The sequence below is a fragment of the Symsagittifera roscoffensis genome, chromosome 4 (genome assembly GCF_963678635.1).
Source record: "Symsagittifera roscoffensis chromosome 4, txSymRosc1.1, whole genome shotgun sequence".
Classification (NCBI taxonomy): Eukaryota; Metazoa; Xenacoelomorpha; order Acoela; family Convolutidae; genus Symsagittifera; species Symsagittifera roscoffensis.
This window is the reverse complement of record NC_087065.1, coordinates 23,754,111-23,770,407: the sequence shown is the minus strand read 5'-3', so window position 1 is coordinate 23,770,407 and position 16,297 is coordinate 23,754,111. Positions and strand designations below refer to the sequence as shown.

At 34.5% G+C, this 16,297-nt stretch overlaps 2 protein-coding genes across 2 annotated transcripts in view; one reads left to right on the top strand and one right to left on the bottom strand.

Annotated features, from left to right (window-relative positions):
• The window catches only part of LOC134843552 (cilia- and flagella-associated protein 65-like), a 340,046-nt gene that overhangs the window by 87,150 nt on the left and 236,599 nt on the right, over window positions 1–16,297 (top strand). The gene's annotated exons all lie outside the window — the stretch shown is intronic.
• LOC134844802 (uncharacterized) lies at window positions 1,853–6,988 on the bottom strand. Its single transcript, XM_063861616.1, has 2 exons — window positions 6,242–6,988; window positions 1,853–1,981 (listed from the first exon to the last, which is right to left on the bottom strand). Exons 1-2 carry the CDS (start codon window positions 6,884–6,886, stop codon window positions 1,853–1,855), a joined length of 774 nt encoding a protein of 257 aa, XP_063717686.1. The 5' UTR covers window positions 6,887–6,988.

Below are 16,297 nucleotides of genomic sequence, written 5' to 3'. Positions count from 1 at the left end.
TGGAACCAAATAACCTGCATCATTAGAAACGTTACAGGAAGGTTTCCGAATGCTAGAAAGGAGCCAAACCTTCAAAACACCTTTCTGTGGGAACTGAGCCGACAAAAACAAACAGAGACAATAATCAAATTGCCGAAAGATTTCAGCCTAAAAAAACAGCTTCCAAAAGAAATTGAACTCCCGGACTTCGCGGTCTCAAGCATGGTATTGCAGCAATTTGAAGGAAAGCGTCTTAACCTTCAAAATTAGTCAGGCTACGAAATAAACCGATAAAAATAAACAGAGGGACAATAGTCCGAAAAAGAACAAAATATGAAGCATACGAAAAAGCAGGTCGCGGTCGGATTCGAACCACAACCCTTTTTCCCGGCCGGATTCGAACCACAAACCTTTGTAGTCTCAAGCAGGTGTGTTACTTCTACGTTACATGCAATGAGTGGTTGGTTGATTGAAAACTTACATAGAGGCGAAGCTGAGCTTCGCACCACTTGCGATACATGCCACCAAAAAACTACATATGAAATTTTCAAATGTGGCAGAAAACAACAGCCAGTATTGAGCTAGCTTGAAAAATTTCGACTTGCGCTACGAATTGCGCTACAATATAGTAAATGAAATGAAAATTTTTCATTTAAAATCAAGTTGAAAAATTACTCCGAAAAGTTTGGAAAATTACAGCTACAAAAACTTCATGGTATCGAATGACGATCATAAAGAGCCTTAAAAACTATTGGGAAATCATTCGCCGAGCGGCAGCAAAGGCGACAAATTTTGTTCGAAAATGTTGAGACGAAAACAAAATTGTTGTCATAACAAATTTCATGAAGTTTTAGAACTTTTTACGACCCATGCATACTGAAGCAAATAATCCTATACGAATATATGTGGCCCTCGAATTTACGGAATGTAAGTTGACAAGGCCGAAATAACAATCTGTTCAGAAATGTCAGAAAAAAAAATTAACCAAAATCAGACTTGGTAAATTTACAATTTACTGAATTTTCAGTTATAGTAAGAAACTGTTGAAATTGGAGAAAAAACCCAGCCAATCAAACCCAACCAGATAAAAAAAATGTGCGTTTAAAAAAAACGGAAAATGAACCGACAGAAACTAGGACGAAAACCACAAACACGAAAAATTACCTAAAACCTGAAACAGTCTTAGTCTTTACCTTATTTCTACTTAGACTATGATAGTTTTATATGAATTTCAAAAATTCTAGCATGTCAGAAGAGATATTTACCGTTCCTACTAAAATGACCATTCTGTGAAAAAAGTTATTTACGCAAAAAAGTCAAGTACCCGATTGCAACACTCTTGCTTATCGCAAGGGTAAATATGAAGCAAGATGAAACACCTGCTAAATCTTGCAAAAACGTTCACGATAAAAAAATTCTTCTAATCGATTGCAACTTGCAACACCCTTGTTTATCACAAAGGTAATAACTAAATAAATTGAATTCTAGCAAAATTACAAGCACTACAATCAGAGGCGAATTAAGGGGGAAGCCTCCTATTTCAGGGATTCGACCATCTCCCTTTGGTATTATTTTATGATATCCATAGTAGGCTGAACAACGCTAAGTTTTTTAAAGGCGAATTTGGAGCCAAGTATACATAACTTGACGCAGAGCTCGCGACGAAAATACGACTGTTTGGTAAAAACCTCCTAAAGTGCCCAAAACCATTTTTGATCTTTTTCAAAAAGTTGCTTGCGGCGAAGAAAATTTTGTCAAAATAGGTTCTCTACAGTTTTCTGAGTGCGCGCGGAAAATCAATTTGATCGATATAAAAAAAGGTCGAAAAAAAAATCATTAAGGATAGCAAGTAATGAACAAAAAAACTGCATTATCACTCGCCTGCACTGCCGCTGTTGTCACTGCTCGAGTGTCTGGTCCAGGCTATCTTGGAGATTGCGGATGAGAAATTGTCTCCGAGAGAGAAGCCATACCATTGTGACTCATTATTCTTCACCACTACCTAGATAAACCAAAGCTATCAGTTCAAAAACTAAGTCAGGTTAACAAGGAAACGATAATAGAGCAAGATAAACAGATTTAAACTTGCACACTACAATAACACTTGTCATAATGCATGTCAAAATGTAGCTTTACAGAGGCCTGCTTTATAGAGGTGACGCTTGACTTATAGCCACCTCAGAATGAGAAGGACAAAAAAAGGCACAAATTCTGCAAACAACGCCGTCTATGAGTCTTTCCTGCATAAATTTAACATAGTGACGAAGCTGCGCTTGCAAACAAAGGCGACAAAACGTCAAAAAGAGCTAAAAATAACAGAAAAAGATTTTAAAAAAACCCAAAAAAAAACTGGAAAAAAATTTAAAAAAAGATCTACCAAAACTCTCAGTAAAAATGTCTCAGTAAAAGTTCATTCTAGGCAAACAAGCCAATCAAAACATTTGAATAATAGTTAAGCAAAAGGACAAAATTTGAGAAAACGACAATCTTGGAGTACACATCAGTTAGTTAGGCAACAAATTGATTTTGTAAAAAAAAAAAACTTAGACCCCTCTGAAACTGAAATGAAAAACACTTGCAAGTATAATGAAATTTGCTTACAGCATATACGCGGTTTTTTTGTTTTTTCACACTTGTTTTTTTTTCACACTTTCAGTGGTCGGAATAAAAAGCAAACTTTTGCTGTAAATCTGTGCAATCTGATTCACCAGCTTCGTTTTTTGCAAAATATTTCCCTTCAAATTATCTTTCACTCGTTTTGAAATTCATCGCAGTTGGCAGAGCATAAAATTAATGGTAAAACACAAAGCAAACATTTTTTTAAATTATTAAAACAATTAGCAGTAATAACTTAAGTCTCAAATTCTATATCAATTTTTTTTGCTGCTTTTATCTCTTAACTTACGGTGTTTAGCGTTTAAATCATCCTTTATTTACCTATTTATAATAAATCTAAATTTACCCTGATGCTGTGGGAAGGAATTTTGTTATTGGACGTTTCAGTTTTTTTTGCAAAACTAACTATCACGCATATTTGTCAGGTGGCTTTTTGTGATATATTCTAGTAAAGTTTTGGTTTCAGTCGTGATGCGACTTATGTTTAAAAAGTTTCCGAAATTATTTCTCAGTGTCGAGAACAACTGGTGTGAAAGTTAAAGCCAGAAAATCAAAAAGTAACTGTTAGTGCCAAAAAACCATTTTTGAAATTGCAATAAATTAGTTATTAGAGAAGAAAAATTCCAACAAAAGCTGAATTATTGTTTTTGTTAAGACTTTCTTGGTTGTTTGTTTTATTTTGCAAAAATCAATGTCGTTAAATAATATTTAAAAACTAATGAAGCCGTTAAGTAATATTTAAGCTAGCTTTTAGCTCCACTCCCACGCCTTGAGAAAGAACGAAATCAAAAACAGATTGAAGTGTGATCGGAACATTCAATTCTTGTTGAACAGTACTTCATTTCATAAATTGGCCAGACAAGCAAACGACCGACAATTCAATTTCTTACATACTGAACGAAATAAGGTCCGGCCGGGAATAGAACCCCAGAACTGAGGGAAAAAAGCTACTGTTACCTCTAGGCCTAGTGGGAACAACCCGGGAAGTTATTTAGGTTCAAAAATAAGCATAAGAAAAACAAGTACAACTTGAAAGAGTTGTTCACGAGAAAAGTTCCATTCCCGATTACGAGACACTTGCTCTCGCAAGTGAAAGACATTTTTTTGAAAAACTGACTTCAACGAGAATCGTACCCCCGACCTCCAGCTAGATGTAATGTTTACATAACTGTGTCATCAACTAGCCTTTTTCGAAAACTAGCCAGAAATAAACCGGATAAAACATGCAATCAAACTACTATGCTATGCAGCAAGCGCAAACGAAAAAGACCACTGATTAAGGCGAGTTCGGCTGGAAAAAAGTTCGGATTTTGAAAACTGACTTCTATCAAAATTCTTTACTAATCAGTTCGAATTCATAAACAGTTTCGAAGCAGAGCTTCATACCCCGTGTCATTCAAAAAAAAATCCGATAATCTGGAAAAACAGATACAACAATGCGGACAAACTGCTATCTATACATTTCAAAGATTTCGAAAATTTTAAACAAGCACAGCGATGCAAGCAATTTTATTTTACAAAAAAAACACAGAAAGAGATCACTGCCACAACTTCAAAACGTTTTGCAATACTGGCGAGACTCAAAATTCATGGAAAAAGAACATATGGCCGACAGACGGTTGAATCAGTTTCTAAGAACAAAAGGAAGCAGAAAAAAAGAGCGATTTATCTGATACTTTCAAGATTTTTCTAGACCATTTATCCACGGGGGAAAGGACCAACACAAGAGCTGTACTATAAAAAAGCATGTAGTTATTAAACAGGGGCACAACAGCGGTTCGCCGTGATGAGCTGTACAGCTCTTGTGTTGGTCCTTTTAGAGATGTGACCGGATCGAAACTTACCGGATTACCGGATCCGGATTGAATCCGGTAAAAAAAGAACCGGATTCCGGATTTCATTTAATTGTTTGTCAGTAATTTGAGTGCAGCTGTTGAAATAAAGTATTACTGCTACTTACTGCTATTACTCTACCAGAATTTTCCGAACAGCTTGTTTTGATTCATGATAACTTTTTACTTCTTCAATAATTTATACATTGAGTAAAATTTCTGTGTAACAGCTTGAATAAAAACAGTTGCAAACTTATTTTTTTACTGAGAATTCAACAAATTTTAGGCGAATCAAATCCGGTAAAATCCGGTTACTTTTTACCGGATTCCGGATCCGGATTGACATCCCAAAATTGCCGGATTTGCCGGATTCCGGAACCGGATTCCGGAATCCGGTACATCTCTAGGTCCTTTCCCCTGTGGATAAATGGTCTCAAGATTTTTTCAACAAAAATGGGAAAATTAAAAACAGAGGGGTAGCGGAGCTTCGGACCACTAGCGGTAGATCACTAACAACATCCATGGCAAGCTAGCAGACACAAAATGAGAGATGGCACAAAAAATCTACCAGACGCAACAGCTACTGAGTCGAGAAATACTTGAAAAACAGTTAGAAAAGCTGTCTTTCCAAGAAACAAACAAGCAAACAGAAAAATGGAGATGTGGTAATGAATTCAAGGAACCCGTACAAACTATTGATTTAACACATCCCTATTTGTACAAAAAGGATCAGGTATTTTCTTTATTCCACAGGGAAACCAATAAAAAATCCAAATCTGAAAGTTGAAGTCTATTACGTTTTTTTCGCACTATCGATAGCTTTATTATTGAAGAGTGTCATTCAAATTGAACTAAAACGCAAATCGAATGTAAGACCTCTGAAAAATAAACCATTCAAGTATTCACATGAATGGTGAATTCCCGCCCCAATATTCATAGCTCCCAAAATAAAAAATGAGTCGCAAAAGTCCCAAAATTTATCTTCTTGAATTCTGATTAGTTGAAATTTGAGCCAACGAATTTATGGATTGATTGTTACTGTTCAAGCAGCATAGACTCAAGCTGCAGAATAGTGACCGCCGCAGCCGCGCCAACGTGTTGCGAGCTTTCCAACAGAGGGTAGGACTCAATATAAAATTTAGAGCCGGTTATCGCCGCGAAGCGGCGACGCGCCTTAAACCGAGACTCGGCTAATTTAGTCTTTTGACCAATTGAAAAGATTTGGGACTTACGCGGTTGCTTTTTTATTTTGGGACCTATGGAACTGATTTTTAATTGTGGGACCAATGAATACGCACCAGTTTGAGTAATTGTTACAGGATAAAAACAGCCGTAAAATTGCTAATTGCATGCGGTTCCTGAGAATTTAGAAGAAAAGCAAAATAGAAAACCGTAAACCTACGGAATTTAGACTATAAGAACTGGGCGAACAAAATTTTTTGCTAAGATTGAAGTTACACAACACAAAAAGAGTGTCTTATCACAGAACCATTCAAATCGATTTACATTTGTTTTTAAAAAAACATCAAAGCGTTTTTTAAAAACATTAAAGTATGTACACAATTTGCACGCAGTTTGCACGGAAGTTACTGTCTAAATTCCATTTACTTTTTTGACGGGTATGAAAAAAGGTTGTCTACTTTCTGACCGCACTCCCATTTAACCATTTATCAATTGTTCTCACTGATATCAAACAATTGCTTACAATTGCTCAAACAATTGCCAAAAACTGTTACTAAGCCTACATGTTCAATTTGCCGAAAACTAAGAACTACGTTTTTGCAAGTTTTTTAATATCGAAAACAACAACTCACCTTGTTATCATGCTTGAGAAACAGCGCATCCACAAGCGTCATTCCCTTCAGGGACCCCTTCGCAATAGTCATCCTCTCCCTCAGATCCACAATGGACACTGCATGCTCCTCGTGGACAACCACCGCCAGATCACGACCTGTCACGTGGTACCACCCAATGGCCACTGTACCCACCAGTGATGAGTAGTCAGTCGGACTCCTCGACTGGGAACCCCCCGTCGGACTACCTTGCAATCCTGTTTCAAGCAGCTCGATTTCCGAGTAGTATCCCGGAATGTAGTCAATGAAAGTAGCATTTTTAGTATCCCAAGGTCCGTTAACTTGAACCTCAGCGAATAATGCTTGAGCTGGGCAGATAATAAGCTGCGAATTAATGGAACCCAAAGCACATAGACAGTACTTCCCAGAACTGCTCAGATCAAAATCGGTAACACTTAAGTTTAGAGGCACTACAAACGATTTCACCTCAAATTCCGATCCATCAACAGTGTTACGTAAGAGTGCATAAACAATGACGTTATCTGAAAGAAGCAATGCTAGAAGTCCACTCGATTCGGAGTAACAAGATTTAACTATGGACGTTTTTGCATTACTTGCAAGGAACCCTATCAGTTTCTCGCTGCTAAATAAATCGCTACAGTCCATTAAGTAAGAAAAATGTATAAAATTATATTAATTTGTGAATCATTTTAAACGTCGAGTCATTCTATGTGGTTCAAGCACAAAATCAATAGAAATCATTTACTGACGACAAATAAAACCATGTTTACAACATATTGTTGCTACTGATTCTTCATGCGGAAGCTGATCTTAAAGCAATATTGTCTACAATTAATGTAACGAAGCTAAAATTCAGGCTGTTCATTCATACCCACAAAAACTTAATGATAATTGTTCCGACTTTCGTAACGAAACTAACGGAATGTTTGTGCACGGGGTGGGTTTTTTCTTCAGACAAATTTCGACTTTTTAACTAGCCATTTTGGACGGATTTTTTAAAATATCAATCAAAAGGTATTGTTGTCCTGCGCTTAAATTTGAAAAAATATTTTACCTGGATCATTTTATCGTAAAGTTATCGGGGTTTAAAGATTGCTATTTTGGCCACTTTGGGACCATCAACGAGCGATATAATTCAAGCTATTAACGCGTAAGCGGAGATTTAATCCGTCTTAGAAAGAAATCGTTCCACATTGGTTGAAGCAAGCTTATTTGCCATAATTGATCTGTTAGTAGGAGCGAAATCTATCATTTTGTACTTTGTAGTGCGTGGGGGGCTGAAAACTGTTTTAAAATTTTTTTTTTACTACATTTAATTTTTTCCTGTTATTACTGCTCCATAGACCTTAAAAGGCATTCGGAACATTCAAGGCTTCGCCTTGATACGAGCAGTCTTGTTTTATTTTCAAGCCAAAACTTAAAACCATACATTCTATGAAATTATACGTTTACAATTTAGTTCGGCTTGGGAGAATACCAAAAAGGCATCAGCCTGCCCGGTGGCATCTCCATGAGCAAAATCTATAGCCTGCTTTTTTAAACTGAAATCAAATAGACATACTCAAAAGGACCGCAAAAATTCTTAAATATCAAAATCTTAAAAAAACCTGAGAACTAACAAAAAATCCTTTATTTAGGTGTTGTCCAGCAATCAAAATCAGATGACCAGAAAAACTATAATAAAGGGATGGGAATTTACCATAACATACTTTAAAAAAGTTCTGAATGTGATCGAACTTTCTGTGCTACTTGCAGAGCAACCAACTACTCTTTTCATCAACAATTGCCTCAATACATTGCAGATATATAAGCATAAACCAAAAACTCGAAAAAATTAAATTTCGATAGACCCGTTTCTCTCAATAACTGAGCAGGTAGATGCCTGACTAGGAGGCTAAATGGATATTCTTGAGCGCGTTTGGCTTTTTTTCAAGAACTCACAATACATAACAAAGCAGTCGGGGAAATTTGTTCACCCTAGAGAATCATCCTTGTCACTAAAACTGAGGCACAAGAATAAACTACTTTTTTTCGTTTGTTGAAGAAAATTTATTACCGTAAGACTCTTTCTACTTCAAGAATCTTTGACACTTCTGAAAAACTTACCCATTTAGAGAAATAGCGATTATTTGGTATTTTAATTCGCTGTTTCTTCTCAAAAGTATTTTTTCAAAATAGAAGTAGAGCGAAAAGTGCTGCGCCGTTTCCATTTTTTCCACCCTCAACTCTGCTACGAAAAAGACATCAAAAAGGACTGAAGATCCATAAACAATTAATTACTAAAGCGTCCGACTTGATATACTCAAGAAAAACAGCCGATAAGAAATGAAGAGAAACAGTGCAATTATAAAAAGTGAAAAAAAACCAATAAAAGAACTACTACATGAAAAAACATGTTGGATACTCTAATATTCCAACACAAGCAAAGGGTACCAGAAACTGCTGCTATACTAAAAATCCCAACGATAATCTACACAGAAGTAAAAACAGAGTCGAAGCGCAGCTTCGCATCACTTGCGATACAACGCAAGCCTCGCATTGCAAGCTAGTGAATAGAAAATGAGACGGAAACCGAAAAAAAAACATATATATTTGAGAAAAAATAAGACTTTTTTTTTGAGAAAAAAAATTATGCAATTTCAGCAAAAAAGTCAAAAGCACAACCGCCATTATGAAATAGACTTTCATTACCATTTAAAGAGTGGCCACTAAATCGACGATACTAAATCGACCATTGAGCCGAAAAACTTTTGAATCTATAATATATTAAACAAATGTCCCGACAAAATTAACGTTACAGCTATTTCTACGCGGAATCCACGGAATTTTTGTAAGCGGAATTTTTGGAATCCACTTACATTTTAGATTAATTATGTTTAAAGATTTGTCTCTGGAATCCAGGAACATACAGACACAAAACTGTGCGCCAATCCAGTGCACAGTTTGGCCTCCTTATGCATATTTTATTCATAAACCGAGTCGGTTAAAGGACTGCTGTCAAATATTGCAAGAAAAACAGTACGTACGACTGTCAATACTTGTAAGAAATGTTCCAGTTAAAAAAATACATAATTTGGAAAACAAGTTGATACTTTTAGTATCATTATAGTAGCGGCCACTAAAGCAACGATACTAAAGTCAATACTAGGAGTAATTGAGCCAATAAAGCATGAGTCGAAAAAATTCAATCGATTTAACAATTAAAAAACTTATTCAAAAACCGAGCCAGTGAAGGACGATTGTCCTTTATCGCAAGAAAATAGCACGAATGTCAATTATTGCAAAAAACATTCAAATTAGAAAAAATCTATGTTTTGGAAATTAAGCCGACCAAAACTAAGCAGACAAACGAAAGTCCGACAGTTCAATTTTTCGCGGAAAAGACACATTTTAATTATATACAAATTGTTAACAACAAGGGCCGTCGGCAATTGAACATCAGACCTTAGGGTGCAAAGGCAACCGCGTTTGTCCTAGACCAAGTGGAAAGCAGCCAGGAAGCTCTTGAGGTTCAATAATAAAGCAAGTTCAATTATTTAGTTTTGAACGTAAAGTTTTTGACGGGGAAAGTCTAAATCCCGGTTACAAAGCACCTGATTTCGCATGTGTATTAACTTCGAAAAAGGTAATTTTACCTGTTTATGGAGGAATAAATCAATAATGCACCCAATTTAGGTAACCAGACATTGTACACACAGAACCTTTCTGTCAGACACAAAAAAATAGGTAATTAAATACTTCCACCAGAGCATCCACGATTGCAAATCATTTCGCGCAAATTCTTTTAAAATACGTTACTTAGTTCTTCAAAGTTATTCAGCTCTAATCAACCACAGTGGTACTACTTTCGCAAATCGGAGACTAGAAAAAACAGCTTGATTTATTTAAAGGTTATTAAAAAAGTTACGTACAGTTCTATTATGTAAGCATTTTTTCAAAGCAGTGTATTGCTTGATTCAACGAAACCCAAAACTGATATCAGCTCAAATCTTAGTTTTATATTTGAGAAAGCAATTCAAACAATACATCGATTGGTCCGATGCTGCAAATTGTAAAGTTGGCGCCAAAAATACTTTGAAGCCATAAGAGCCAATTGATGCGAAAAACAGATTGAAACAATTGGCGATATCACTTGGAAGGCAATTCAGTATCGCCAAGCAAAAGGACAATACTTTCGTTCAATGTAGTGTGACGCACTACTTCAATTCACTATTTGTAAAGCTATCTTAAGTTTCCAGTACAGCTTTGCAAACTTACAAAATTGGTGTCTGTTCTAAGTTTTGTCGAGATTTGAACAATCTATGAGGCATGTCTTCTTTTTACAACTTCTTCAAGGCGTGCGCTCTTCCACGCTAATTTTTATACAGTTCTGATTTAAATTATCCTGTCAAAATGAAGCATATTGGAATCTTTCAACGCGTTACTCTCAAATTGGCTGGAGATTAAGCAAAAAGTAAAGAGAACAGAAGTTGCTTTAAATTTTACGAAAACTATCATGGTGCAATTTGTTTTGCAAAATTCGGAACCAAAATTCTACCCCAAAAAAGGGTCATTTTGGCTTTTCTTAATTTATTAAAATCAACGCAACAACTTTTGGCTTTTCTTAGTTTATTAAAATCAACGCAACACCTATGGCTTAATTGATGGAATCATTATATCAAAAAAAAGCCTCATACACAACCCATAAAGTTCTAGAAATATAAAATCTCCAAAATCTGTATAAAAAAACCTATTTTTGCTTAACCGCCAAAAAATGTCATTTTTATAATATAAAAATTCAACACCTTCGTTTTGAATCAATTTTAAGCGTTTTTCTCAAATTTTGGAGATTTTACTTTTCCAGAACTTTGTTGGGCTGTGTAAAAGGCTTCTAATGATATCAATTAAGTCGGTAGTTTTAGCGTTATTTTTGATTTATTAAAACAAGCCAAAATGGCCCTTTTTTGGGGTAAAATTTTTCCGAATTTTGAAAAACTAAATTTTACCAGAAATTACTACTTTTGTTCGCTTTACTTTTTGCTTAATCTCGACCCAATTTGAGAAGAACACGTTGAAAGTTTCCAATGTTGTGGGTTTTGTCCGGATAATTTTAACCAGCACTGTATAGTTTAGCAAACTTATTTTTGATGCACCTATCATTACTGATATCAAATTTCGATTTCCATAATGAAACAAAACGTGAAGTCTTGACTTGGTAATAGTATCAATAACAGCATCTGCTCCAAAATAAATTCCATTATCATCAATAAAATATCGTTCAAAAATTTTTCTAAATAGGAGTAGACTTCTTTCACCATAAAAAAACAAGACTACTCGTATCAGGGCGAAACTCTGAATGTTCCGACTGCCTTTTAAGGTTTATGGAGCAGTAGTAACATTAAAAAAATTAAATGTAATGAAATAAAATGAAAAAAAACATATATTTTTCTAAAATTTGAATTTTTTTTTTTATGAAATCATCACCCCACACGCCATATAAAGTACACAAGAATAGAATTCGCTCATTGTAACAAATCAATTATGTCAAATAAGCTTCTTTCAACCAATTTCGAACAATTTCTAAGACGGATTAAATCTCCGCTTACGCGTTAATAGCACGAAATATATCGCGCGTTAATTGTCCCAAATTGGCCAAAATGGTAATCTTTAAGCCCCCATAACTTTACGAAAAATGATCACAGGTGAAAAATCTTTTCAAATTTAAGCTCAAGACAACAATACCTTTTGAATGATATCAAAAAAATCCATCAAAAATTGTGTTAAATTTAAGCTCAGGACAATAATACCTTTTGAATGATATCAAAACTTCCGACTTTTGGCTAATTGAAAAGCCGAAATTTGTCTGAAGAAAAAAAAACCCACCCCGAGCACAAATATTCCGTTATTTTTGTATCAAAAGTCAGAACAAAAAACAAGAAGATGGAATTGTCGATATTCAGCCCCAAAAATATCAGTATTTAAAATTTCAGTAACGACAATGGCAAAACAGAGATTTCACTGATCAATGGCTGAAAAACACGTACATTAAGGACATAATAAACTTGAGAACTGAAGTCAGTAATGTAAGTCCTGATGAATGTTTTATGGACCGGAAAAGAGCGAATACAGAGTCGAGTAGTATTGCGCGGTCGCAACAAAAACATTAATGTGAGCATCATTATTACGGATCAAATTTTTGACCAAAAGCGATTTTCATTAATTAGAAAAGGATTTTTACCCTGAATTTGGACTGACTTTCGACTGATAAATTGCCAATCGTTATCTGCGATAGATATCGAGTACGCTCAGTGATTATAAAATAACACATAAGGAAAAATAAATTCTTTTTCGTTGATTAACACCTTGAAAACTTAAGATTAAGCTCAACATTGTTTCGTAGAAGTTGATCCTAGTAAAAAAATTTATGTGAAGCTAATTTAACTATGATTATTAATTTATACGGAAAATATCAATTAGTTTATAAGGAAACAACAGTTCCCAAAATTGCAATGAAAACCATTTCCAAGGCTCAAAACAATCAAACTTTACTATTATTCAAGAAGCTCCAGCCATTACAGAACGGTGACACTTGATCATTGTTCATTTTACAGCACATCACAAGAGCTTCGATTTGCTTTTCACATTTGACCTGCTGATATTGGTTTCTCTCTAGGCAAGTTTGAATTTCGCAAGCTAGCTTTTTGCAATCACTTTTCTTACTGGAATTTGCCTGCAGCATGTCATGAATACCTGAAAATGTTAATGATTAAAAATTAACTATTCTGACCCTTATTGAAGTGGTTTATGAAATGTATCATTCAAACCATGCTCCTGATTTCCACAGGTTGAATTCTACCACAAAATCAATATTAAATTTAGAAAATGTATTTATCCACAGGCAAAAACAGGTTCATTTTTACGATTCAATCTAAGAGACATTATTCATAAATGACATTACAAAGAGCAAATCGCACATGGCATAAATTATACGCAATAGTTGCAATCAAAAGATTTGGTAAATTTGCCAGCAATTTTTTGTGATTAAGGTGCGCAAAGCGCTCTAGTTGTCAATTCAAATGTTAAATGACATTCCATCTCCAACAAACACATTTTCAGCGAACGTTTTTTTCCAAAACTTGAAAGTCCTTAACTTGCGAAAAACTTCCAATTTTTCAGCACTCTGGGAGTCTGAAGAAACAGAATTTAAACTATGTCATCCAGACAGAGATTAGACAAAACCTTCCATAGCAATTTAAGAATAGCAAAACTCGACTGCGTTTTAGTGCATACACAAAAACGCAACAGCAAAAAAAATGCGCGCTCCTTTGGATTTTTCAGAGTTTTTCATTTTCAACTGTTTCAGGTTTGGTAATTGTCCTGCGTTTATCCTCTGAAAAATACTTCAAAACGATGAACATTAAAAGCTATAGCATTTGTGCCTGTGTAACCTAGTATTATTGTATTTACCCAAAATTTATTATGCCAAAATTTGCAAGATCCTTGCAAATTGTATTTAACTTAAAAGATCTTTGAAAAATTGAGTTTATCGTGCAAGAGTCTGGGTGAGAGTCTGGAGTCTGGTATGTTTTCTTGCTAGATCCCAGTTTTCACTACTTAATGGTCATCTTTATGAAACTTTTCTTGGAACTTCATAAGTTTGAAAGAGACAGATGATTGGTTGTTTAACTCGAAGTGCATCGTTTTGATGTTGGGCTTTCTTCTTAAGTGGTTGTGTATTCATCAGTGGTGGGGTTCTGTTTGGTAAATTTTCCATATCTGAGGACATCAAGAAGCTACAGTAGTGAGCTCGACGAGCTCAATTCTGTTAAGCTCGACAAATCTAAATTAACACCGATTATAACAGGATCAATTTTTTCCGAGAATTCATTCGAGCTCATGAAAATGTTCTTTTTGCAAAACTGGTAGTTTTTTCTTCATTTCGCCGGAATAAGTTTTCGAACAACCAGATTTCTTTAAATCATTCTCGTCCGTGGCCCTATTCACTGTGCCTAATTTTTTATGGCTTTAGGTTTTGCTTGGATGCACCGCTTAAGTATTGCCTTGACATAAGTCATTTTAGCTAGAAATTTTTATGCTGTAGCATGTCAAAAACAGGTTCTCAGCGGTAAAAATTGAAATCCTCGCACTGAACGGGAGCTAACTGTAATTCAGTCACTGCTGAAGCTGGTACCTCAGGATCAATCGATGCTGCTGGTTTACTACGCTCATAGAAGGCGGGAAACCTTTCCAATGACTTGAGATTGAAAATTTATGCCGTGAGGCGACAACTCGTCGAAAGCGACAATTGGCCAAAAGCGACAATTCGCAATTTACTAGCACTAATTCTTTCTCACTAAGACTTTTTTGAGAAAACTTCCGACACAAATCAACAAAAAAAAGCTATTTAATAACTGTTTTGCAAGAAAAGTGATAGTTAATGATCCCAAAAGTTGTAACTTTGCTTAAATGGTTTATAGTTATAACTAAACAAGGGAACCTAGAGGAGAATTTGTACAAATTACATCGTAATAATCAGACGATATCAGTTCTAATTTCATCTCTGCCAGCAAATTGTTCGTTCAATTGATACTATTTTGCTCCTAAATTCTCCAGTTCTAACCAAAATTTATTGCAAAGTGAGTTCAATAGCGAAAACATGTATTAAGCAGAAAACAAGAATAACCTTAAGACATAGAACATTTCTAAAGAAAAATCATGAAAATTAAGTTTTAAAAGCAACAGAGAGATAATCATTAGTTATGAAGAAGAATTTGTTGAATTGCATCTAATATGTAACACACTTTTTTTTTAAAAAGTTACCTCAATTTAGTCAATTTTAGCAGTAAATTGTTCATTTTTCATCATTGATCTGAAATTTGTTATTATCAAGAAAGAAAATTTCTCAGAAGTTGCAATTTTGGTTTAAATTTGGGTTACTCATTCAGAAAAAACTGAGAAGGAGTTGAATCACGGAGTTTCATCTAGACATTTAAATAAATACTGCGCTTATTGTTCATTTGAATTGAGATTCTTATTTAAATTCTTCCTGAAATGGACAAAAAACCAGTTAATTACCTATATAAAAGGTTGAAAATGGAAAAGTTTTGGATAGATTTGATTAATTTTTACTTTACTTTCTCGAAAATTAAGATTATTTTCAATATTTCAATATTGATTCAGCTATTGTGAGCTTTATATGTTCAGAGCATTATATACTCCGCTTTTTAGCTCAAATTACGGTAAAATTTATCGTAAATAAATATTTTGAGAGAAAATCGTGGAAAAATCCATATTTTTGTTCAAATTTTTGTATCATTGTCTCAACATGATGCCAATTAAAATACATTTGAGCTCAATTTATAACTCTGTACGTAAAAGTATTTTTTCAATTAGATCAGAAGAACCAATTTATTAGTCCAAATTATGAGATTTCTGCATTTTTTTTCCAAAAACTTGAACTTTTAGCATTTTTTTTTCCAAATACTTAAAATAGAAAAAATTTGAAGTTTCAGTAGAAGTTTCATTTTCTGACATTTTTTGAAGTTTCAGTAGGCTTGAAGACTTAAGAGCTTTCCCTTTGATATTCAAAAATTTATATAACCTGCTTCTGAGCTCTTTAGGGTATATTAGGGTAAAGGGTAAATTTTATCATATTTAAGGTTTTGAGTGAAAATTGTGGAAAAATCCATATTTTTGCAATTTTTCCAAAAAAATTGAGTTTTTGCCATTTTTTTCCAAATACCTTGGCTTCATCGAAGTTTCAGTTGGTTTCAGCATTGTTTCAAAAAAAAAAATTATCTAATTAAAGAGTTATTAGGTCGAATTATAACAAATCTTATCGTGTCTTGAAGCTTTTTTCAAAAAATTTTGGTAAAAAATCCAAGTTTTTGCCCTTCTTACCATTGACTTGCCTTGAACCAAAAAAAAACAGAATATTTTCATTACACAATCTACACGTAATACTCACCAATTACATAACGCGTGCTGAGATTTTTGCAAAAAACAAACTAGACATTTCCACACAAAATCCAAAAAATACCGTTTTTCTTACCTTTTTCTTACCATCACACTGAAACC

Bases quoted from the DNA above. Each gene is read 5' to 3' on its own strand.
- LOC134844802 (XM_063861616.1), bottom strand. From the start codon at position 6,886: ATGGACTGTAGCGATTTATTTAGCAGCGAGAAACTGATAGGGTTCCTT. The intron at 1,982-6,241 runs GTGAGTTGTTGT...TGGTTTATCTAG, and splicing joins TTCTCAAGCATGATAACAAG to GTAGTGGTGAAGAATAATGA.